This window comes from Mesoplodon densirostris, chromosome 2 (assembly GCF_025265405.1).
Source record: "Mesoplodon densirostris isolate mMesDen1 chromosome 2, mMesDen1 primary haplotype, whole genome shotgun sequence".
In the NCBI taxonomy this organism is placed as follows: Eukaryota; Metazoa; Chordata; class Mammalia; order Artiodactyla; family Ziphiidae; genus Mesoplodon; species Mesoplodon densirostris.
Genome location: NC_082662.1, coordinates 59,458,173 through 59,484,332, shown reverse-complemented (window position 1 = coordinate 59,484,332; position 26,160 = coordinate 59,458,173). Strand labels below are relative to the sequence as shown.

General features: G+C 40.9%; 1 protein-coding gene across 1 annotated transcript in view; it reads left to right on the top strand.

Moving 5' to 3' along the window:
• The window catches only part of SLC35D1 (solute carrier family 35 member D1), a 55,678-nt gene extending 29,924 nt beyond the window's left edge, over window positions 1-25,754 (top strand). The window contains exons 9-12 of the mRNA XM_060089935.1: window positions 871-938; window positions 2,073-2,151; window positions 6,210-6,292; window positions 20,988-25,754. Of these exons, the coding sequence (XP_059945918.1) occupies window positions 871-938; window positions 2,073-2,151; window positions 6,210-6,292; window positions 20,988-21,096 (339 nt within the window). The 3' untranslated portion in view covers window positions 21,097-25,754. The remainder of the gene's footprint in view (window positions 1-870; window positions 939-2,072; window positions 2,152-6,209; window positions 6,293-20,987) is intronic.
• Window positions 25,755-26,160: the final 406 nt, after the last annotated feature.

Genomic DNA, 26,160 nt, shown 5'->3' with positions numbered 1-26,160 from the left:
TCTTGATCCGGGAAAGCCCCACGAAGGAGCTGCTTGGCTTCTAGTTTGATGGGTGAGCAGGAGTCAGATGAATATAGAGGGGAAGGGTATTCCAGGCTAAGCCATGTGAGTTTGAAACTGCAGGTTATGTTTTATAAACCACAAGGAGCCTGGTATTGCTGGAGCCCTGGAGCTGTGAGATTTATGTTGAAGTGGTAAGAGTTGAAGCTGTACAGGTTGGCAGAGAGAGAAAAAGTGGAGTGTTTCTCATATTTGCCTGACAAACTCATATTGCAAGAGAAATTATGTACTTGAGAGACAAACCCTCCCTATTGGATGAGAAATGAGATGATCAATGCACCTGTCATTTCTATTCATTCCTTTGCTTTTGGCTTCAAAACAAACAGAACAACAGAAATCTTGCTTTTACAAAATCAACTGTTTTAAAATAATTCTTCCTGGACAGACCTCCGCTGAATTTGTGTAACTAAGGCTGTACTTGAGCTTTCGCACGTTAAAGGGAAGAAATACGTTTTAAGGTTTGAGAAAGCCTTTATTTAATACCAGCCATCTGGGAGAACTGCTGAGATTAGTAAGACATGGCTTGTGCCTTCAAGCAAATATCAGTTTCCTTGTACCAACAGGGAGAAGTACAAAATCTCCCTCACCTTACATATTTTGGAAAGGAGAAAACCTTACAAAACTGCTTGTTGATTCAGCTCCATGTATATGACATTCTTGAACGTCACTCTCTACGCTTGGAGCGATGCAGGGAAATGTATGTATGTGGCAGAGTGTGGCGGGAGCAAGCTCACAGGAGTTGGGTTAATGAGTGGAATGGCTGATGTTGAGAGCCTGCTCTAAAGTCTGGGGCTTTCTTGTGTATTACAGGCAATGGATTTTGAAGGCTGGGCCGACACCCTCTTTCTTCTGCAGTTCACCCTCTCTTGTGTGATGGGGTAAGCCTTTGCTGCCTTGTTAACAAATAGTTTTCCGAGGCAGATTTGTTCTAGCGTCTTTTTGCCTCATTCCCTAGTATCCTGTTCTGTCTCTTGAGTGTATCAGCTTAGGATACACCTCCAGATTCAAGTGGTTTCACCACCCTTGGGAATGTGCCCTCAGGGCTAACAAACTGATCTCAAAGTCATGCTTAGAAGGATGAAGGAAAAAAACTAATATTTACCCAATAAGCTAGTATGTGATAAGCACCATTATATTTCAGCATGCATTTAATTTTATTTCTACATTGACCATTTGACAGATATTGTTGTCCCCTTACCTATGAGAAAGCAGGCCCAGAATTCAAGTAAACTGTCTAAGTTTGCAGAATTAGTAGGTAGCAGTGGCAGCCTTTGAATTTAGGGCTGACTTCTCCCTGCCAGGTTGTAGAAGGCAAGAGCGTATGTGCAAATGTGCTGTTATCTGCCTCTTCTCTTCACCTCCAAATATCCCTAATGCTTTTTTCCCTCAACCAGTCATTTCACTTGATATTTGTGACCGGATCTGGCACAGGCTAGGTACATAGTGATTGGATGCTTCAAAATAAAGTTGACATGATACCTTGGTACTGAGTCAGGCTTCGAAGCCTCACTGTAAACTCTGGGGCTGCTGCTGACTGCTGCCACTTTGTTGTTAAGTGAATGATATCCCTTCTTAAAATAGTTCTCATTTGCTTTTCTTCCATCCTTAAGAATCTCTCTTGCCTTCACCCTGGTCTGGAATCATATTGGCCTCATGTGACATGCACACCTGAGCCAGGGTCTGTGAGTCCTGAGCTTTCTGTCTGGGTTAGGTGAATTAGGACTATGATCTAAAAAAGAGTACTCATGATTGTGAATGGTGGTTTCAAGGTTTTGGTGCGGTAGCTGGGAAAAGCACCTGATCGTTAAATGTACATGTGTTTCTCTTTAATGAAATTAAAAAAAATGTGAAGCTGCAGTATAAAGCAGCAGTGAAGTAGGGAACGCTCACAGTCAGTCAGTGACTAGTAGAATGTACTAGCATGGCCAACACTGTTTCTCTTGGCTAGAGGTTATTATAAAAACAGCAGTTGAATCTTACTTATAAGATACCTTTTCCTTCTTTTTTTCCAGATTTATCTTGATGTATGCCACAGTACTCTGCACTCAGTATAATTCTGCTCTTACAACTACAATAGTTGGCTGTATTAAGGTGAGTTGAAAACATACTGTTCTCTTTTGGGTACTTTCTTTATCTGAAAAGTGTTCCTCTAAGATAAGTCTGGCTGTGGCCTTAAGCCCCATCATTCTTACTTCCTTATGTGTTGCCTTGGTAGTTTGACGACTTGTGGGGTGGTTTCTAGAACAATCCTTAAGAACTCAGGGAAAGGGCCTCCCTGGTGGCGCAAGTGGTTGAGAGTCCGCCTGCCGATGCAGGGGATACGGGTTCGTGCCCCGGTCTGGGAGGATCCCATATGCCGCGGAGCGGCTGGGCCCGTGAGCCATGGCCGCTGAGCCTGCGCGTCCGGAGCCTGCGCGTCCGGAGCCTGTGCTCCGCAACGGGGGAGGCCACAACAGTGAGAGGCCCGCATACCGCAAAAAAAAAAAAAAAAAAAAAAAGAACTCAGGGAAAGCATCATCTCTACTTTCAGGCAACTTAGGTCTGAGGAGTATGGGAAAAAGAGAATGTGTCATCTCAGAGCAGAGGAAGGAGAGTCAGCCCTGTTTCTCACAGAGCAGATGACTAGCTTGGTACTGATAGGTTTGTCCCTTTAACTCCCAATGAGAATTGTTCTCTGCCTCGCTGAGTTCTGGCTGTTCTGTAGGAAAAGGATGCCTGCCAAAAGCGAATCAAGGGAGTTTTCCTAAGCGTGAGCCAAACCTTAAATGGCCCACTTTTAAAAGCCGTGTCTGACATTTCCAGTGATGTCATTTCCTCCTGATCCATTTTATTTGAGGGAGGCTCATTTGTCTTCAGCCAGGAGAGCCAAGCTGACTTGAATATTGAGCTGCAGTTAGTGACTTGAAGCCTGAGGCCTCTTTCATCTGACTTTGTGATTCTGGTGCTTTAAGATCGAAGAGGCCCCAGCATCCCTAATTCCAAAAGAAATAGTGAGGTAGGCTTGCTTTCTAAAGAAAGCAAGATAGAGGTAGGTCCTGGATCATTTGGAGGAAAGAGTGCAGTTGCCTTTGGAACTTACTTTCTGGTGCCCCATTTGTCAATAGCGAGGGAAGGGGTTGCAGAGGCAAAGTTTGTACTGTTCTGCTATGTTTCCCTTTACACCCCAATGGAGTTGCGTCTGCCTGGCCTCATTTTAGAAACTAGATTTGGGTTAAAACTTCAGAAGGTCTGTGTCTTCAAATCATGGATTTGGAGTGTTTGGTGTGAATAGAATTCTAAATTAAACTATAACAAGTCAGTTGTGTGACTTCCTGTGAAAGCTAGAGATAGGCATTCAAAGGCCTGGCCTGGCTGAGACAGTTTCAGCTCCCAAATTAGCTCTCAGCCCTGTTGCGGTTTTTGTAAAGTGAGTGCTTCAAGAGCAAAGTAGATGACTTGCCTTTTCAGAATAAAAACAGTAAGAACATGAGAGACAGAACAGTTGGTGCCATGTTTTTAACCAAGAAGAAGGATGGTGAGGGAAAGTTATTTAGCAGATAACTAAATCTATTTGCTTAGAATTTCTTAGTGTCCGTTCTTTATCATCATTAGCATGGGGTACAAATACAGTCATGCTCTCATTAACATAAAGTCCAGTACTTTTCTTTTGATATTTCCTCCTCCCCACAGAACTGTATGAACTTAGTGCAAAGGGAGCAGTTTTATTTCCACACTCCAGAGGGAGGGGAAAAAATGGATTTTCTGATTATAGTTGACCCTTAAACAATGCAGGTTTAAACTGCTCTGGTCCACTTAATACTCAGATTTTTTTCAGTAGTAAATATTACAGTACTACACCATCTGTGGTTGTTGAATCCACAGATGCTGAATCACAGGTAAGGAGGGCCATCCATAAGTTACAGTCAGATTTTCCACTGCACCCCTAACCCCTGCTTTGTTCAAGGGTCAGCTGTGGTTTATAATTGCTGTTGCTTCTCACGGCCATGTGGTATTGCTATTAAAGGACGTCTTATACCTTCAGACAGATGGGAGTACCCTGATGTCCTTGCTGGTTTGGAGTGTCTCAGGCCACAGTGGAGCTTCTTTCGTTAGCCTCCCAGTTACAACCCTTGTAGCTCAGTTAATGTTCCCCAGCAGGCTTCAAGCTTCCTTCTGTGCTTGAGGATCCTAACCCCATAAACCCTTGGGTCAGCATTCCTTGTTTCTCCTGTGTGTGGTGGGAAAATTACTTAGGAGAGCTAGTTTAACATGGAAATTCCTAGGCTCACCTCAGATGTATTGAATCAGAATCTCTAAAGTAGGGCGTGGAAATCATCAGGGTTTCCAGCTGAGTCTCAGGTATACTAAAGGCTGAGATTGCAGTCTTAGTTCTGAGCTACCAGCGCAGACTCTTCTGTGCTTCCTGGTAAGTTCTCCTTTGGGAGCATGAGTGTCTTTTCTGATAGAAAACCTTGGTGAGGATACCCTAATATATACTTGAAGTTTTTCTAACTTCTGGGGCTTCCCTGATGGTCCAGTGGCTAAGACTCTGCACTCCCAATTCAGGGGGCCTGGGTTCGATCCCTGGTCAGGGAACTAGATCCCATATGCCTCAACTAAAGATCCGGCATGCCAAAACTAAGAACTGGCACAGCCAAATAAATAAATAAATATTAAAAAAGAAAGTTTTTCTAACTTCTGACTGATTTTGAGCAACAAGGGTTGCGTTCTCTGTCCTTTCCCTTTCTGAAGTTCCTTGGGCAGTTTATGCAAATTAATGTTTTTCCTGGATCTCTGTATTCCAAGAGGTCCTGTTACACATTTCCCCAAGTTGCCTACCAGCCTTGTTTACTGTTACATGGTATTTAATTTTATTTTTTTCCTCTCAAATAATAAGAAAATCTGCTCTAAAGTAACTTTCTGTCTCCATTCTTAGACCTAGAAGAGGCTGACATAATTTTGAATGCTCTCTCAAAGCATACTCCATTAAAAACATAATTTTGAAGTTTGTTTTTGGCTTCTTAAAAACACTATGGCACTATACTTTCTGCTTCACAGGTCTAATCGGAGAGAGCCCAGGTACTAAAAATATTTGTGACATTTACCGTTTCTGGCCGTTGTAATAGCACAGAGGGAGGCAGTGACTTAATGTGAAAGAAGAGAGGTTAGGGAAGAACTGAATAAGAGATGAAACTTTGGAAAACTTTTTTTTTTTTTTTTGCGGTACGCTGGCCTCTCACTGTTGTGGCCTCTCCCGTTGCTGAGCACAGGCTCCGGACGCGTAGGCTCAGCGACCATGGCTCACGGGCCTAGCCGCTCCGCGGCATGTGGGATCTTCCCGGACCGGGGCATGAACCCGTGTCCCCTGCATCGGCAGGCAGACTCTCAACCACTGCGCCACCAGGGAAGCCCTGGAAAACTTTATTTCACCTTTACGGTCTGAGGATAATTAAAAGGGAGCCAGACGCTTTCACTGCCCTGGGCCCAGTTCTATCCCTGGTCTAAGAACTAAGATCTCACAAGCCAAAAAGGGAGTGAGATAAGCAGAAGATGTTTACACCTGGGAGTTTAAGGGAGTTGGGAGAGGTGATTTTAGGTACGCTACTTTGAGATGACTTCCCCTGTGGTTTTTTAAGGTGCCAAGGAAGATTGCTCTAGAAACAGTCTTTGAGTTGGTAAATTCCCCACCATCCCTTTTTTCCTTTTCAAGAAAGAGGGAAAGATGCTTGCATGTAAGCAGATTTTCCTTCTTCACTCTCCCCTGGAAAGTCAACTGCTACCTCTACGGGAGGAAAAAAGCATTCTTCTCTGAGACTGCTAAACGTGCCTTGGTGTTTTCTGCCCCTAGTAACAGCAGTGCTTTTCTATCTAGATTGATAACGTCAGTGTGTGCCACAGGGCAGGGAAAGTTTGATAATCTTCAGTATTGGTGAAAGCATTTAGCTTCCAGAGAGAGACTGGGAAGAGACTGATGTCATTGTTTTTTAATTAGTTAATGTTCATGCTCATACTACACTCATTTTAGGGTTGTTGGGTTTTTGTTATTTTCTGTTTATTTGTTTTTGTATTTTAAGGATATATGTTTGGGTCTTTGTATGGATGAGTTTATATGAATATTGAAAAAGTTCAGTTAAACCTATGAAACAGTATATTGCTATTTTTCTTTTTAGAATATATTAATAACTTATATCGGAATGGTCTTTGGTGGAGATTACATTTTCACATGGACAAACTTCATTGGCTTAAATATCAGGTAAGTAAAAATATTTAACTGTAGCCACTTTGATGAGTGGATTTGGATTGTCAAATAGTCACAGTAAGCTTAGACTGTTTCACAGCAAATTTGTTCATTTATTATTAGACAAACATTTATGGAGTGCCTACAATGTACTATATATATATATATTTATTAAAAAATTTTTTTTGTTGGAGTATAATTGCTTTACAATGTTGTGTTAGTTTCTGCTGTACAGTGAAATGAATCAGCTATATGTATACATATATCCCCTCCCTCCCACCCCACCCCATCTAGGTCGTCACAGAGCACCAAGCTGAGCTTCCTGTGCTTTATAGCATGTTCCCACTAGCTATCTGTTTTACCCACGGTAGTGTTTATATGTCAGTCCTAATCTCCCAGTTTGTCCCACCCTTCCTTTCCCCCTGTTGTGTCCAAATGTCCCTTCTCTACGTCTCTATTCCTGCCCTGAAAATAGGTTCATCTGTACCTCTGTACCATTTTTCTAGATTCCGCATATATGTGTTAATATACGATATTTTTCTCTTTCTGACTTACTTCACTCTGTATGACAGACTCTAGGACCATCCACATCTCTGCAAATGACCCAGTTTCGTTCCTTTTTTATGGCTGAGTAATATTCCATTGTATATATGTACCACATCTTCTTTATCCATTCATCTGTCATTGGACATTTAGGTTGTTTCCATGAACTGGCTATTGTAAATAGTGCTGCAGTGAACACTGGGGTACATGTGTCCTTTTGAATTATGATTTTCTCAGGGTATATGCCTAGTAGTGGGATTGCTGGGTTACGTGGGAGTTCTATTTTTAGTTTTTTAAGGAACCTCCATACTGTTCTCCATAGTGGCTATGTCAATTTACATTCCCACCAACAAGGCAAGAGGGTTCCCTTTTCTCCACACCCTCTCCAGCATTTATTGTTTGTAGATTTTTTGATGATGGCCATTCTGACTGGTGTGAGGTGATACCCCATTGTAATTTTGATTTGCATTTCTCTAATAAATAGTGATGTTGAACATCTTTTCATGTGCCTCTTGGCCATCTGTATGTCTTCGGTTAAATGTCTGTTTAAGTCTTCCACCCTTTTTTGATTGGGTTGTTTGTTTTCTTGATATTGAGCTGCATGAGCTGTTTGTATATTTTGGAGATTAATCCTTTGTCTGTTGTTTCATTTGCAAATATTTTCTCCCATTTTGAGGGTTGGCTTTTCCTCTTGTTTATGGTTTCCTTTGCTGTGCAAAAGCTTTTAAGTTTCATTAGGTTCCATTTGTTTATTTTTTTTATTTTTATTTTTTTTTAATTTTTTTTTATTTTTTGCGTTACGGGGGCCTCTCACTGCTGTGGCCTCTCCCGTTGCGGAGCACAGGCTCCAGACGCGCAGGCTCAGCGGCCATGGCTCACGGGCCCAGCCGCTCCGCGGCATGGGGGATCTTTCCGGACCGGGGCACGAACCCGTGTCCCCTGCATTGGCAGGCGGACTCTCAACCACTGCACCACCAGGGAAGCCCCATTTGTTTATTTTTGTTTTTATTTTCATTATTCTAGGAGGTGGGTCAAAAAAGGTCTTGCTGTGGTTTATGTCAAAGAGTGTTTTCCCTGTGTTTTCCTCTAAGAGTTTTATAGTGTCTAGTCTTACATTTAGGTCTTTAATCCATTTTGAGTTTATTTTTGTGTATGGTGTTAGGGAGTGTTCTAATTTCATTCTTTTACATGTAGCTGTCCAGTTTTCCCAGCACCACTTATTGAAGAGGCTGTCTTTAAACTATACATTTCATGTCTTTCAATAATGCTTTTTAAGAAAAGGGGGAGACAGTGGTTCCATATTTTATCCACAGTTTTTGGGGAGTCTTTTCTGGAAGTTGAACCCCTTTTATTTAGTCTTCAAAGAATAATCCTTTATTTATTGTGCTAGATGTCAATGCAGTGTTCTCAAGAAAATTCCAGGCTAAAGAATACCAGCTCTGTTAGAGTTGCTTTATACGCGTCTAACCTTGGACATATCACTGCATTTCTTTAGACTTTATCTTCAACAGTGATGAGGGTGACTTGCATGAAAGATCTTTTTCAGTTTGAGAATTTTGAATTTCATGCTTTTAAACACAATTTATATGCTTTAAAATTCTCAAATTTTAAAGACCTCTGTCCTGAACTCAGACTTTTATATGTAGTAGCCCACTTGACATCTCTGGCTGACATGTCAAAAACTGAACTCCTTTATTTTCTCCAAAGTCTCTTCCACCTCCACAGCCTCTGCATCCCAGAAGCCTCTATCCTTCTAGCCTCTCAGTTCAAAAGCCTTGGAGTCATCCTTGACTCTTCCATCTTATACCCAGTATCCAGTTTGTTAGCAAATTCTGTTGGTTCTACCTTCAGAATATCACTTTTCACCATCTGCGTAACTTCCATCATCATCTAAGCTACCAACATCTTTTGCCTAGATTACTGCCTAGTCTTCTGTACTTGTATCCCTGGTTTAACTCATCCCCCCATCCCACCCCTAGTCAGTTCTCAAGAGTTGACAGTATATTCCTTGTAAAAGGTAAGTCAGAACATGTCACTCTTCTTTTTACTCCCCTTCCCCCATGTCTCTCCAGGTCCCTGAGTCCTAACAAGGCCCTACAAGATCTATCCCCCTCTTGTCCTCCAAGTTCAACTCTTGCGTCTCTTCTCCCTCACCTCACTTCATCTACACAGACCTCTTTGCTGTTCCTTTAGAATACAGGGCATCCTCTCTCTTCAGGTGCTTGGACAGGGTATTTCCTCTACCTGGAACATTATACTGCCAGATACTTTGCATGGCTAATTCCTTTATGCCTATAAATTTTTGCTCAAATGTTACCTATTCAAGGAGGTCTATCCCAACCACCTTATTTAAAATTGCAGCCTGCTCTTCCTCTTCTGATACTCCCAAACCCTCTTATTCTACTTTTCTATTTCTATTTATATATATGTTACCTATTTTCTATCTCCCCTGCTATAATGTAAGTTCCATGAGGGTATGGATCTCTGCCTGTATTCTTCACTCACGTTGCCCAAGCTCCTAGAATGAATCCTGGTCATTGCTTAATAAATATTTGCTTGATTGGATTGCTGTATATTGCTGTATGGATTGGTAAAAAAACACTTTGGAAACTATAAAGCTCTTTTCTAGAATATGGTAGTATCTTTTTTTTTTTAATTTACAAGAAAGTATGTAACTTCTCTTGAGCTTTTATTTCTTCAGATGTAAACAAATGATAATACCTATTCTATCTTCCTTATGAATCAATATGAGAATTTAATATTCAATACTAATATTATTAATAGGTTAGTAATTGTAAACAAATGATACCTATTCTACCTTTCAAATGTAAACAAATGATAATACCTATTCTACCTTTCTTATGAATCAATATGAGAATTTAATATTCCATACTAATATTATTAATAGGTTAGTAATTCATTGTTTCCCCTTCCCTGACATTTATTTGCCACTATTGTTGTTTGTCTTTTAGAGGAAAAATCATTTTTTATTTGTGGGGTAGGAGTTGGTGAGAGGATGGGTATGTAAGTATACCTGAGGATTGCATGTTATAGAAGGAAGATGAGTAGCTGAGTCTCAGATCTTGGTCAGAGTCACAGTTCTGATGCTTGCTACCTGTGTGATTTTGAATGAGTTTATCTTTTCTGAGCTTCAGTTTTCTTATGTGTTTGGGATAGAAATACCTACCTCTTTAGAGTTGTTGGAATGAAATAATCCAGTGAATGTAAGGTACCTGATTCATTATTTCACATCTATGCTTAGTAAATATCAGTTTCTTTCATTAATAGCTGTGAAGAAGGACCAGGATATAAGGATCAACATGGTGAACCAGTTTTGACTTTGGATGTGGCCTGAGTTTCCTTCATTTCTAAAAATCTAGATTAAAGAATCATTATGACATGTTATAGACCCGATTCAGAGATGCCTTGATTTTCTTTTTGTCCCCTTCAAGTGAGAACTTGATAGTCAAAATGAAATAAAAGCTGCTGTTTTCATTTTCAGATATCTGAAGTTCAAATCTCTTAGAGTATCTTATAAGAAATACTTGGGTTTTTTTTTTTTTTTTTCAAGTTTCAGGCTACTTAAAAAAACTTCGAAGTGCCTGAGTGTGCTGGAATGTTACAACGTATGTCAGCCTAACATACGTAACATCTTGAAAATTCTTCCAGTGGAATTTCTTTTTGTGTTAAGTAGTGCATTATAGTTCTGGTTAAACAGTACTGTTTTGCTGGCAAGGTTAGTTGATAATGATGTCATTGGTGCTCTTCCCCTCTGTAGTATTTTTAATAATTCCTAATTGCTTTCACATTTTGTTGTAATAAATTTTACATGCCGTATCTTTTTTTTTTTTTTTTTTTTTTTTTTTTTTTGCGGTACGCGGGCCTCTCACTGTTGTGGCCTCTCTCTCCCTTTGTGGAGCACAGGCTCCGGACGCGCAGGCTCAGCAGCCATGGCTCACGGGCCCAGCCGCTCTGCGGCATGTGGGATCCTCCCAGACCGGGGCACGAACCCGTGTCCCCTGCATCGGCAGGCGGACTCTCAACCACTGTGCCACCAGGGAAGCCCTACATGCCGTATTGCTTTAATCTCTGTTTCATTATAAGATTAAGGACAATAGGTGGTATACTTAGTCACCAGTCAGCGTTCAAATTATTTGCAGTGTTGGGATTAAAATCCAGGTGACCTTCTGTTTCAAATACTCTTTCCATTACAACATGCTTTACAGCATTTGTAAAGGAAAGTATATGTTGCCTTTTTTTTCTTTCACTTTTTCTCTTTAAAATGAAAATTATGGTTTTATTGTTTTCTTGACTTATCTTCCACTAGTTAATAAGCAGACTCATAGGTTGTGAACATTACTTCTTTTTTAAATGTGAAAACCAAACTTAAATTGGCTACTTATTAGATTTCACTTTGATTGGACACGGTGTCAGTCCATCCTTGGCTGATTGCACTTTGAAGGAAATCACTAATTAAACTGTACTCTTAAAAGATTCTCTGATTAAACTCAGATGCATCTAGCTCCCCTTCACCCTGCCTGGTTTCTTTGCTGTTTTAAAAAAAGTTTAAATAGCCCCCTCTGACATGATTCAATTCCAGGAAGCAGGAGGTTTGCATTGGTAGCTTCTCAGGCTCCATTCCAATTTGGTACTGTGATTTATGAAGGCTTTTTTTTTTTTCTTTTTTCAGTAGGGCTCTGTGGAGAGCCTGGCTGTCTCTAACTCCCCTAAGTGCCTTTTTCCAGTGGCCAATTAGTGCATGTTCACCCAAGCCCAAAAAAGCAACAGAGCAAGTGGGGAATGAATAGTGAAGGGTGGTGACAGAACACGCTTCTGTACTTTCATCAGAGGTTGGGCTCTGGCCTGTGGCTTTGGCCCGAGTAGCGTATCCTGTCCAGATAATGACATCATCATCCCCATAACTGCCCGGGCTAGAATTTGTAGACTCTCTGGAGCTTATCTTTGTCTGTGATTCTTTCTTTTTCCCCTTCCATTAAAAAAAAAAAAAATTAAGACATGATTTAAATACAGTAAAATGCCCTCCTTTTCCTGTGCAGTTCTGCAAGTTTTGACAAATGCATACAGTTATGTAACCAACTATTACAGTTATGTAACCACCATATTCAAGTTATAAAATAATTGTATTACCCCCCAAAATCTCCCTATGTCAGTTTGCATTGAACCTCTCTCCCCTTACAAAGATCTGTTTTCTATCCATATGGTGTCCAGAATGTCATATAATGATACATAATGTTATGTAGCTCTTGGTCTGACTTCTTTCACTTAACATACTGCATGTGAGATTCCATGTTGCATTTGAGATTCTGTGGTGTGCATGTATCAGTAGTTTGTACCATTTTACTGCTGAGTAGTATTCCATTATGGATACATCACAGTTTGTTTATCCATTCATCAACTGGAAGTTATTTGCATAGTTATGTTTTTAGGTGTTTTGTGTTAGCTGCTAAAACATTTGTTTAGAAGTTTGTGTATAAACATAAGTTTTCATTTCACTTGGGTAAATACTTAGGAGTGGAATTTCTGGGCTGTATGGTAAGTATATCTAACTTTGTTAGAAGTTGCCAAACTATTTTCGAAAGTGTCTGTACCATTTTGCATAACCCCCAGCCATGTATGAGAGTTCTAATTGTTCCGCATCCTGGTCCTTGGTATCGGTCATTTTGTCTTTGTTTTTCAAATTCTAGACATTCTAATAGATCTGTAGTGGTGTCTCATTGTGGTTTTAATTTCCATAATGATTAATGATGTTGAGCATCTTTTCATGTGCTTATTTGCCATCTGTATGTATTTTTTGGTAAAAAGGCTATTCAAATATTTTGCTCATTTCAAACACTTGAGTTGTTTTCTTAATGAATTTTGAGAGTTCCTTATATCAGTATATTGTGGATACATGTCCTTTATCAGATGTGTGATTTGCAAGTAGTTTTTCTCAGTCATGGCTTGCTTTTCATTTTCTTAATCTCTTTTGAAGAGCAAAATTTAAAATTTTTGATGGTTTAATTTACCAGTTTTTTTTTTCTTTTATGGGTTGTGCTTTCAGTGTTGTGTCTAAGAAATCTTTGCCTAACCCAAGGTCACAAAGATTTTCTCTTATATTTTCTTCTAGAAGTTTTACAGTTTTAGGTTTTATAGTTAGGTATGTAGCCTGTTTTGTAATAATTTTTATATGTGGTGTGAGGTCTGGATGAAGATTCTTTTTCCTGTGTATGTGTTTTTTTAATATAGATATCCAATTGTTCCAGTACGTTTTGTTGAAAATACTGTCCTTTCTTTGTTGAATTGCCTAATTCTTCATAACACTCTTTTGAAGTTCTTTTATTATCACTGTTTTATAAATGAGGGGGCTGAGGCTTAGAAAGTTTGAGTTGAATGCATTCTGAAGACATGCATGGAGCCTGTTTCTTTGTGCCAGGCATCGTGCTCCAGAGAGACATGGTGCATTCACTCATAGCTCTGCCAAGGTCACATAGCTAGTAAGTCATTAAAGGATTTTAACCCAGATGGGTTGGACTCCAGAGTCCAAGTTCTCACCCCCTAATGAATTATCATTCAGTAAATGACTGATTAGTTATAATGTAACCTAAGTAAACCATATGTAGCCATTGTTACCTTAGATTCTCAGCTATTTGAGGCTAGAAATCACTTGTCTTATTTATAGTTGTGTCAGTATTTATCAGTTCCTGGTCCATAATAGGCATCCAACCAGTAATAATAATAACAAAATACCAGACAATATTTTTTATGCTTAGGCATTGCCCTAAGTACTCCATACTTAATCTTTAAAACAGCCGTCTGAGACAGATGCTGTGAATATTTCATTTCATAGAGGGGCTGAGAAACTTGCCACGTACTACCCAGCTGGTAAATATTCAATCCTTGATTGCCTTCCACATTTTCTTAACTGCAGTTTAGTAAATAGTGAGTAGATGAATGAATTTATTTTCATATCCCTTCAGGATATGTCATCATACTGGTTATATAACTCTTAAGTCAGCCTCCTTTTGTGTAACACAACCCATTTTACTGTAGCTTCTGACACCAAACTAGAGTCTCTGTAGTCTTTGGGGTGGGCCATGGTGCAGCTCAGAGTCTAGCTCCAGAGTTAGGTTCTGAGGACCTCGGTCTAGCTATCTCTGCCCAGCGCCCGAATCTACAATTTGTTCATTTTGGACTCCTTTGCCTGTTTCCTTAAAAGGATGTGTTGCTTCCTAGTTTCAGACTTCTCCTCCTGAATAATTCCATCCTAGCAGACTCTCTTCTGGTTCTAGGCTTCTCCTGAAGTAAGGACATGAGCTTTTCCTTTACTTAGTAGTTCTCTCATTTGGAGAGAGAGAGGACATGTTTTGTATTATCAGTTGGTTGCTGCTGCTATAAGTTACCAGGCATTTTAGAGTTAAATAACTGGCATCTCACTAGAATAACTTGGACTTTTAAATAGGATGTAGGAGGTTAGCTAGCCCTTGGTTATAGTATAATTCCTTACAGAAGAGCACCGAAATGGAATATAACCAAAAAATGTGTGTTTTGTTATGGGTACTGCTGCTAGCTATTTATATATAGTTCACTTTTCATGACCTCAGTTTTCATGTGCTCGGTTTTTAAGCTAGAGTTGTCTATACTAGTTCTGCCACTAGACTTCTCTGATTCACCCTGAGGAAGTCCTGTGAAACTGTGTCATGTGGTCATTAGGTCTAAAGTTATTTTGCAGAAGACTAATGACATTTGAAGGAACTTCTTCCAGGTGTAGGAAATACATAAAATATATTATCTTCTTAAAAGTTCTGATGGGAGTCCTCTACCCACATTTCAAGGTGTTTTAAGAGGCAGAAAAGAAAAAGGAATAGAAGTAGGGGAGAAAATGATGGAAATGCTTGAGTAGTTTGGACTCAGCCCTGAGTTGGAGATTAGTATCAAAGATGCCATACTGATTTCTTGAGGGAAGAGCAAGTGGAAAGGTCCTGAAGTGGGAGTGTGCCTGGTGTGTTCAAGAACCAGCAAGGAGGCCAGTGTGGCAGGTGGGAGTGGAGTGCCTGAAATGAGATGGGGCCGTAGAGGTAATGGGGTGGGGGCAGATTAGGGACAACTTTTAAGAGATAGGAAGAGGGGCTTCCCTGGTGGCGCAGTGGTTGAGAGTCCGCCTGCTGATGCAGGGGACACGGGTTCGTGCCCCGGTCCAGGAAGATCCCACATGCCGTGGAGTGGCTGGGCCCGTGAGCCATGGCCGTTGAGCCTGCGCGTCCGGAGCCTGTGCTCCGCAACGGGAGAGGCCACAACAGTGAGAGGCCTGCGTACCGCAAAAAAAAAAAAAAAAAAAAAAAAAAAAAAAAAAAAAAAAAGAGAGATAGGAAGAGAGTTGGAGGATTTTGAATAGAGGAGTGACATGATCTGATTTAGTTTTAATAGGACCACCGTGGCTACTGTGATGAGATTAGACCAAAGGAGGAGGGGAAGTGTGAAATGTTTATATTAATAGTAATGGCTTTCATTTATATAGGAATCACATAGCATTTATAATAACATTAGGCATTTATATGGCATTAATAATAGCAATGTCGAGGCCCTTTTAACACATCCCCTCAAAAGAGCTTTCAACAGCTGTCATCACTCAAAGGTCACAAAGTATCTATCCAGACTGGCACCAGTAATAAAGGTTGTGGTAGTCTCAGGAACTAAAATCACACAGAGTTGCTTGGGAGATTTCATAGTGGAAAGGATACTTAGGCCAGGACTTGACCAGTGGGTAGGATTTGGAGAGGTGGGAAAGAGAAGGGTGGGTATTCCAGCCATGCAGTACTGCGTGAGCAGAAGTGTGGGGCTAGATGTTGGGTGGAGGCTGGGGAGGTGCTCGTAGGAACTCCAGTATAGCTAGAGCAAGACGTATTTCACAAGGGTGAAACAGACCTCCCTCAGTATTTCCAGGGGATTGGTTCCAGGACCTGCCGTGGATGCCAAAATCTGCAGATGCTCAAGTCCCATGGTCGGCCCTCTGTATCTGTGGGTTCTACATCCCCAGGTACCAAGGGCTGACTGGGCTAGAGAAGTAGGTTGGTGCCTGAGTGCAGAGTGCCTTGAATGTCTCATAATGGGAAGGATGAATACCCAGCTAGGAAAATACTCTGAGAGTTACTAATACACTACAGATGGTAGAGGTTAGGTCAAGTCTTGCTTACTCATATTACAGTTAAGGCCTAATTGGGATGACCAAAACCAGGAAGGTTTTACTATATTTAGGACTCCTTGATTTTCTGGATGAATAAGTTGGTGTGCAGCCACAGAGATGGGGGAGAAGCAACAACTGCCAAAACCCCTTTCTTCTTTTTGCTTTTTGGCAGTATTAGTCCCTGGTATGCCTTAGCATTTTGACTTTTACCCCTATTGGATGTCTACTGTATGCTGATTAACCTTTTGAAAATGATCGGTTGTCCTATTAAGTCTATAATGTAGTTATATAATTTAACATATAATTATATTTAACATTGTTATATAAATAAATTATATAATTTAATTCTCACATCAATCCTGTAAGGGTGGTATTCTAATCACCATTTCACAGATGAGGAAACTAAGGTTCTGAGAGGTTCTGAGAGTAACTTGCCCCACATTATAGAATTTTACAAATGTCAGAGTCCACAGTTAAATGCTTTCTAGTTAACCCTGTGTCACCTCTCTGTTTCCCTTTGTTCAGATAGGAGCTCTGGAAGATGAAGAGGCAACATAGCTCTGCTTTATGTGCCTGGTGAGAAAGATGAGAAAAGGGTCCCTAGCAGCTGCTGTGTGTGGAGTGGAGATGGGGTGTCCCTGGTCCCTGTAGGAAGAATGTACTCAGAGGCCCTGCCTCAGTTATTTGGCAGAAATTGTGTGTATTAGGAAATGGCAGTAAAAGTCAAACTGTCTTAGTTCATAGGTTTTGATATTGGTTGACATATTTTACACATGGAATATGGAAGGCAGGGTCTAATTTAAGAGGCAGAGCTACCTGGCTACACCTGTGAACAGACAGGTCAGCTGCAGGGGGAGATGGAGACAGCCTGTTCCTTCAGACTCTTGTCCGCAGCCATGGAGCTGCTACATGGAGGGCATTTTTAGTATATGTTTGTAGGATGGATTTCTAATCATATGAGGCTGGTAAATATGTCCATGGCTGTGTAGGTCTCAGAGAGGTAGGTTGTACTTGTCTGATCTTTGGAAGGTCAGGCGTGGATCAGAGCAGGTGAAGTGGCACTATCCAGCACTTGCCAGCCAGGCTTGTGGTATTCTAACTAGACCCCTGTCTGCAGGACACTCTTGCTTTGTCTCTTTCTTCTGTTTCTTTCCTGGCTGTGTCTGCCACAGCAGGTCTCAGTGAATTAATAATTGGTAGTACTATGATCTGAATATTAGGCAGATGGAGAATTGCTTAAGATTTTAAAAAATCAGTATTTAGGATTGTCAAATATATAAATACCAATTCCAAAGTATCAGAGGTCAACTTTAATATGAATACTTCTAGAGCCAGTAGATTAATGAGAAGTTTTTTGAAGTAGCACATTTTGATTCAGAATCATTTGATAGTGATGTATAAAAATTTAGATATAGGCCTTTCCCCCCCAAATTGAGTTTTTCCCCTTTCTTTTCTCAGTCCTCCTCATCTCCTCCTTCCAGCTTCCCCACATTCCCAAAGCTTCTAGGAAGCAATTTATATTCTTCCCACGGCATTAACTCATCACTGCTTTTTGGCACGTGGTGTCTTTGTTGATGAATGTTTACTTCTTTTCAGGTGATTCAGGAAAGGCCATTTCTGAAAATGTAAACGTTTGATAATGATCAAGTCAGGAATAAAGATGAGATGAAAGCCTTTTATTGTTGCCTCATGTTGGAACTTGTGATAACCTGAACAGTCTGTACTCTTTAATCTCCAGAGTTAAGAATAATGGTTTCTGTTTTGGTTTTGCTCTGATTATTTAAACAACTCTGTGGTAACAAGATGCCCTTTTCTTGCATCAGGAATCTTCTTATTATACCTTATTATACCACTCTACCTTTTGTTAACAATGCATCTCGCCTCTAGCCTGTGAGTATTGGAGCTTACATGGAAGTGGGGAGAAGGGAATAACTATTTCTTGATTGCTTACTCTGTGTGCCAGGATTAGGGCCTGGTTCTTTATACGTATTATCTCATTTATTCTTCAAACAAGTCTAGGTAGATAGTATTATTCTTATCTTTTTAGTACAGAACTAGAATCTCAAGAGAAATTAACAAATTTAATTTGTTAAATTTAAATCTGTGCCCAGGGGCACAGAGCTAGCAGTTACATTCAGATTTGAACCAACACCTAACTCCAGAGTCCATGTTTTTTGTCACACTAACTACGCTAGGGATATAGGGTCCTAGGATCACCATAAGGAGGAAGTCCAGAGTAAATTCCAGGGCGTTCTTTGTTGTCTTCTATCCTATATTGCTCCATTATTTCTATTTAGGTGAAATCGGCTTAACATGAACATAATAGATTGTCTTGGCAGGAGAAATAAAAGAGAGCATTGTTATGTTTTAGGTTGTCATAGGAGAGGGGATCTAGAGGAGGATAGGATGAAAGTAAGAAAGAGCATTCCTTCTACTTTTTTGTGGGGTTGGAAGCAAAGGGAAATTGACTATCATGTAGATGTACATGTGAACCTCAAAGAAATTTTAGCTTTGATCGGGAAGGCTATGGTAAGCTGTCTGTCTCCTTGGGTCCTAGCCTAGCCCAGCTACGAAGGAAATCATTTACTTGATGCATTAGATAAATAAGAGAAGTTTCCAGAAGAATCAGATCAAATGCTGAAAGGAAAAAAGAAGAAGAAGAAGAAAAAAAAGAAAATGGAAGAAAGCAACCAGATGAAGGAAAAGATGAAGCTCTGTGAACACTGGCCCAGGGATGGGTTCATGAGGCTCCTTTCTTTGAATGGGGCCATAGCAGATATTCAATTCAGCAGTTATTTAATTGTGCTGCTACAAAGTGCCAGGCCTGTGTAAGGCACTCTGTAGAACTAAGAGTAAAGCCTTGGGAAATTCATAGGCTGATGGGAACAAAATAAAGACAGGTACCTGCACTATCAAGTGGAGCAGGGGCTATAGGGAGGAAGCCGATTCAGTGGAGAAAATCAGACAGACTTGGGTTTTATTCTGGTCCATCATTAAGGTACTTTGTGACCCTGAGCAAGGTAACTTATGATTTCTGGGACTCAGTTTCTTCATCCCTAAAATGAGCACCTTCAGGGGATATTATAGTGGCAGGAAGTGTATGTAAAATGCCTGGCATGTAGTAGACTTTAATAAATGGTCACAATTTGATTATTTAGTACCCTGAATGCCTGATCTTGCTTCCTTATTTGCAGGAGCTATGCAGCTTTTACCCTCCTGGGACTGGGATGCCAAAGTCCAGAGGAGAATAGAACTAATTTCAAATAAGCAGCAAGTTTATGAATCAGGTGGTCAGGTAGAAAGTGGGGGCCAAATCCAGGATGGAGACATCCGAAAGAGTGTAGGCTAGGCTGCCAGCTGGAGTCCCTAGGGAGTCACAGGTGGCAGGCTTGGCGACAGAGCTGGTCAGGGCAGTTTAGCGTGTCAGCTCTTTGAGCTCCTCCAGCTTGCTTTCAGTTTAGTGATTGGGGCAGGAGGCTATGTAGTCCAGGTGAGAGTAGACAAGAATAATCACTGTTGCAAAAGAATGAACCCTCCTGCCGTTAGCTGTGGTAGACAAGTGTGAGGGGTAGCAGCAACCAGCTCAGAGTCTGAGGGCTCAGATGACAGGTTCTCCACTGTGAACTTGATTCTAGTCAGAGAGAAACGAACTCTGTGAATCTCCCCAGGGTCTGCATGTTTACTTACTTATTGGGATGTTTTTTACTCTTATTAAAAATAATATTTCTTTGTCTTGAATGATTATTTTTGAAAATGCAGAAAATACATATAGAACTCACCTATAACCTTAGATGTAACCATTTTTTTTTTTTTTTTTTTTCTTTTTGCGGTATGTGGGCCTCTCACTGTTGTGGCCTCTCCCATTGCGGAGCACAGGCTCCGGATGCGCAGGCCCAGCGGCCATGGCTCACGGGCCCAGCCGCTCCGCGGCATATGGGATCCTCCCAGACCGGGGCACGAACCCGTATCCCCTGCATCGGCAGGCGGACTCTTAACCACTTGCGCCACCAGGGAGGCCCACCATTTTTTTTTAATAAATTTATTTTATTTGCTTATTTTGGGGTGCTTTGGGTCTTTGTTGCTGTGCGTGGGCTTTCTCTAGTTGCGGAGAGCATGGGCTACTCTTTGTCGCGGTGCGCGGGCTTCTCATTTCGGTGGCTTCTCTTGTTGCGGAGCACAGGCTCTAGGCGCACGGGCTTCAGTAGTTGTGGCACTTGGGCTCAGTATTTGTGGCTCGCGGGCTCTAGAGCACAGGCTTAGTTGCTCCGCGGTGTGTGGGATCTTCCCGGACCAGGACTTGAACCTGTGTCCCCTGCATTGGCAGGCGGATTCTCAACCACTGCGCCACCAGGGAAGCCCCCAGATGTAACCATTGTTAATATTCTGGTTGTGTTCCTTTAAGACAGTTTTCTATTATGATGCATATTAATATACATATTCATGTTCATTTAAATAAAATGGGGTTGGACAATACTTAATATTTTGTAAGATAACAAAATACGGTCATTGCCAGTTTTTATTTTATATCATTTAAATGGATGCATAGTATTCTGTTGTATGAATTTATATGATTCCTTATTGTGGGACATTTATCCTTTAGCTAATTTTCTGCAATTATAGATTTTGTGGTAAATACTTTGTCAGTAAGTCTATGAAGATGTATACAATTCATCCGTGAAATGGATTGCTCTGTCAAAGGATAAGCGGAATTCTAAGGTTTTTATTTCAACAAATTGTCATGCAGAAAGGCTGTATAAAATTGGCACTCCTGCTGGCAGGTATGTGCAAACATTCATTTTCCCAAAGCATCAACAGCAGTGGATAATATCATGGTGAGGGAAATGTCTCTAGTTTGGTAGATGAAAGTGCTGTATGTTTTAGTTTTATGTGCTGTTGATTTGTAAAGGTAGCTCCAATGCTCACACCAGTCTCCCTTACATTTGTCATTCCTTCCTTCTTCTCTGATGGTGGTTTTCTATTTTGCAGCATTGCTGGGAGCCTGGTGTATTCCTACATCACTTTCTCTGAAGAGCAGCTGAGCAAACAGTCAGAGGCCAGTAACAAGCTGGACATTAAGGGGAAAGGAGCAGTATGACCAGAGGATTGCATCAACTGAATAGGCCCAAGTTTCTGATCAACTCGGAACACTGGCAATTCTTATACAGATTCTGAGGTGTCTTGATTATGGAGAAAATACCATTCCTTTGCACTTGTACAATCTGAGGATTGATTGCTGCCTTTCAAAATTTTATGAGAGAAACTTATAATTGACTCTTTTAAATATGCCATTTGAATTAATTTATATCAGACTGGAAAATGTACTGGGCTTTTTAATTTATTTTTCTTCTATGCCAACAGTGAAACATCAGTGTTTTGAAAATATTTTGTTCCATAGTTTGATATCCAAGTGTCCCTGAGAGCTGCATATATGAAGTGCTCCACCTGGAGCCTCATCATTCACATCGTTGCCGCGTCTGGAGGCACTTTAGCCTTCCTTCTGCTGGAAATGCAGCCAAGGATCTTAAATTTCTCTTCTTTGAATTTTCTTTCTTAACAATTGCATTTTCTTCATAAGGATATCATCACTGCTTTTGCCAAAGATGACATCTTTGGCGCTAAAGAAATGTGTGCGGCTTTGAAGTGTACTGGCTTCCACGTTGGCTTCCCTAAGAACTCATGGGATGAACAGAGTGCTTTCCTTGAAAATATCCTATTCCCTCTTTGTCGTGTAGGGTGAGGATAATGAAGGGACGGAGGAAGTAGGCCTTTTCCTCATTTATTCGTCTGTCTCTGATTCATTCATTCAACTAAAATGTATTGAGTATGTAGTATGTGCCAGGCATTGTGCTAAGTGCTGGGGGTAAAGGGATGTTTTGGAGGTAGTTGCCTTGATCTCACTCCTGCTATAGTGACCGAGGGTTAGACAGAGAACTTAGCTCTATCAACTTATTTAGAAGACGTTGTGACTATGAACAAGTCATGGAAATTTTTTCACCTCTCAGAAACTGCAGATCTGTAAGTTGGGTTGGAAGCACCTGTCTACCAGCCCTATGGCGATGTGAAACCACATGCTACAGTGTATGTCACATGTATGTGAAAAGCTGCAATTGTAAACCATGCAACTCAGCCTTTTTTCTCTGAGTGAGAATGGCATGCAGGGAAGTTGACCATCATCTGTTTCCCCATGCTTCCCACCTCTGGGTTTGATTGCTACTCTTTTTACTCGTCCTTGAATCACTATGACTACGTCTTATATTTTTGAGTTTATGGTTTGAGGCGAAAGGCTGGTTAGATCTTTCTACATTGTCGAGGCTTGGACTGTCTCTGGCAGTGTCAGTGTTAGAGCCATCACCTTCCTTTCCACTTCAATGGCACGAGCATACCTATTTCCTTTGGACACTCCCACCTACATCCCACATCCCTTGGTCACTTGATGAGCATGCCAAGAGCATGGTAAGTTCTCTCAAGACCAGTGCTGCATCCTGGAGAGCAGCTGTGGATGGGCATGCCTAAATTGCCTCTTTGGGTGGGTCAGGTGTTAACTCAAACACAGTAGTGTGACTTGGCTTAGAGGCATCCATTGACTTTGGAGATGAGTGTTTGCTCAGGCCAGCTGTGCAGTCGTTGTGTAAGAGGCTGGTACCTTTGTGTTGGTGTACACTCTGGCTTCCATTTCATTAGGTTTGCAATCTACTGGCCTTTGTTGACCTAAACAGTATTTTGGTGCCTCAACAGGGACCTGGAAGGTTTTGATTTCTTTTTATTTTTGAAAAAGTATTATATTGAGGTCATTTCACATTCATATCTTTCCCTTATTTTGTCTTTATCGAAGCCTGGCCGGTGGTGCTGGGTCCCTAGAATTAGCCTCATGGCCAACTCCCAAGTTACAAGCTCCAGGTAAGGGGTCCTAAGGCTCACTTTTTTCCAGTATTATGTGAGCTGAGAAAATTCAAGTGGGAGAATAGGATATTATCTTGTACAAGATACCTTATTGTCCCTGCTTTATTGATAAGAAAACAAGACTGAGAGAAAGTTAGGTGACTTGCCAATAAGTCACAATTCCTGTTTTTTCCACTGAACCATGCTGCCCATGATAACCTCCCTTCTCTGAGGGAGTGAGGAAATGGGGCTGCCAGCTAAGCTAGCTTGAGCTCTTTCAGGGAGGCAATCTGTTGATGGAATTTGGAGTCAGAGAGGAATAGGCTCTGCGAATCAGAGAGAATGATGGGTCAGTCTACACGCCTGAGCTTCTGCCTCACTTCCAGGCTGGCCTCGGTTGACATGCACTTCTGGCTGTGAATGTTGCTGCCACTGCCTGGTTTTGCCACTGGGGACAGTGGGAAGTCGTGGGAGCTAATTTTAGCAGTTCTGTTCCTTCTTCTATCAGCCACATGGAGGAGGGAACTTTGATGTTAGAAATAGTTTGTGTGCATTTAGAGGTGTTGGACTAAAACCCCACCAGGGGTTGAACTGCTTCTTGGGGATCAGGTTCCCTTGAAGATCTGTCATCTCCTCAGGTTTATTTGAGGAAATCATGGATAGTTATAACTTCACTAGATGCACATGACCTCAGGGCTCCTGGCCTATGCTGAACTTTCTGGATGATTAGAAGCAGTAGAGTAGTTTACAGCTTCTGCTCTATCCATGTTGATTGCTGGATGCCCCCTTCAACTGTCACCAACATTTCAAGATAAGAGAAAGAAGCCTGGGGAAGTTGGAGATTGAATAGACTGGCCAACCATTTTTGAAGTTTGTTTTCAATTACGTGCAGGCTTGGTTATGGCACACACAAAGAGATTTACCTGGTATTCCAGCATCTTATAAGGCAAAAGTTCTTTGACCTGTTAACTACCTCTTGGAAGAAAGAGAGACAGTATAGAGTTAAATGCTTAAATTTGCCCTTTGAGATAGATGAGCTGTGGTGAGAATTTTGAAAACACATTAGTGAAGTGGCTCCTCTTGAGTCAGTGACAGTGATGTTGTCTTTGGCCAGTCTGTTTTTAAGGCAGTGCCAGATTGATTTGAATAACCCTGGTTGGCCAGGCTACACATTGCTAACATGTCAGGTGATTTTTAATACCCTTATATGGCAGTTGGCTGTATGAGTCAGTCATTTGTAGGATCCACCTTGCACGTAGGTTAAGAAAGAAAAGTATGTTTGCAAGTTTGTTGTTTGTAGTCCTAGTGTATCAGGAATGCATGGTAAGTTCACATCAGTAACGCTGATGTAGGATCTTCGTGGAAAGAATAGTAGAATTTCACTTTTGACTGGTTTGGGATGGAACCCAGGATTTGGGGAGGGCCTGCCTTTGCTTTCATTATTATGGCGTCATTCAGTGAGCAAAGATTGACTGTTTTATTCCAGGCATTATGCTAAGCTCTGGGGCATCTAAGAGGAAGAGGGCAGGGTTCTTGTTCTCAAGGAATGTATAATTCTTTAGCCAGACCCCGATTGAGAGAAAGAAGCAGATGAAAGGAGTCCGTGATTTATGAGTAAAAGCCGCCTGCACAGTTGTCAGCACCGCTGATCAGGGGTGTCCCACGCACAGCGCTGAATGAAGCACTTTTTTAATCTAAGAGGAGTTATAACTCCTACTAGTCCCCCAGCTCTGAGATGCGTGCCAGGCCATTAGAATTCTGTGAATAGCCTGGGTCCCTCCTCCCTCTCGTGCATGCATTCTTGCTTCCTCAGAGCTACAGCTATGTACTACTGGTCCTCCTTATGAACGAGGCTGTAATTGATTTTTCCCTCCCTGAGGGGGGAAAAAAATACTCAGAATAAATGAGATAACAGATGCAAACTACTCAGCACAATGCCTCCTACATATTAGGCACTCAGCACATGTTGTTATTGTCATTATTTCATGGTAAGACTATAGGCAAAGATTAAGATTCTTAATTAGTGCTCCTTAAATGCTAGAGGCTGGGCAGTGTATTTCTTTTAAAATGTGACCCTATACTTTGTTGCCTCTAGAATGCTTTGTTTTAAAGAACAGTTTCTGCTCACGGTTAAAGAATGGTTTCTGCTCACGGCCGTCTTTTATTAAATACCTACTGGATATGATTGTGGATATTGTGTGATGCAGGTGAATCCATCTGTTTAAAAAAAATAAAATTACTTTAGTATTTTGGTAAATTTAAAAAAAAAAAGAAAGAAAAATTATTTTCTACCTTAGAGGAAGGTAATTACACCTCAGAATGGTGACTCCGTTAAAACTTCCCCAGTTTGTCACCTTAAGGTAGCTCCTGTATAGGTCAGACATTCCTTCTTCCCTTCTCCGAATTAAATGCATCAACTTCATGCTGCCTCTGTGTCCAGGCTTTTGTCAGTTGGTGTTTGTGAACCTCTGGCACCATTGCTGTTTTCTAAACCTACCTTCTAGTTCTTACTGTTAGGATGCCACTTCATCATGGTATGAGGAGGTATTCTATGGTGGGTTTTTTTTTAAGCTTGCTTTTTTGAAAATGCTTTTTAAAAAGAAATCTACTGGTTGGATTTTTTGTCTCACAAAAATGTTTTTAGATATTATTTTGTTCATAAATGTTTCTTTCTCATGCTGATGATCAACTGAGTTTGTCTACAAATGTTGGCCTATCACAGTATTTTTTCAATACAGATTCTATTTACCAAACGACCATTTTAGTGTTTTTAAAAGGTACCGAGGATTGAGATATGTAAATCAGGTGACATAATATGAAAATTATGTGCCTAAATATTTTTGTAAAGGTGTCAAATAAATACTTTTTCTTCAACACATGTATTAAAATTTCTTTCTAAGTGCCTACAAAGACAGTCAAGCGCCGTAAGTATGCCTGAATTTAAGAGGATGGCATCCAAGTTAGTTAACTGAGACCCAGTAATAGAGAAAATACTGTTTGCCATTGTGATATTATGATTTATAATAAGAAATATACATTTGGTCTTTGTCCCTATTCCTGGCACACAGTTCCTAAAACCCTTGTAATTTTCTTAAGAGCTATAGGAACATCTTTTGTTACAGTATTTAGTATCATTTCCAGTTCCTGAAATAGCTCCAGAGCCATAACAGTGAAATGGGTGTCTTTCGTTAGCATCTTTCAACCATACCTGATTTTATGTTAATGAGGTGACTTTTGGAAACTCCCTAAGGCTGGGAGCTGGTTGCCCGGGGAACCAACT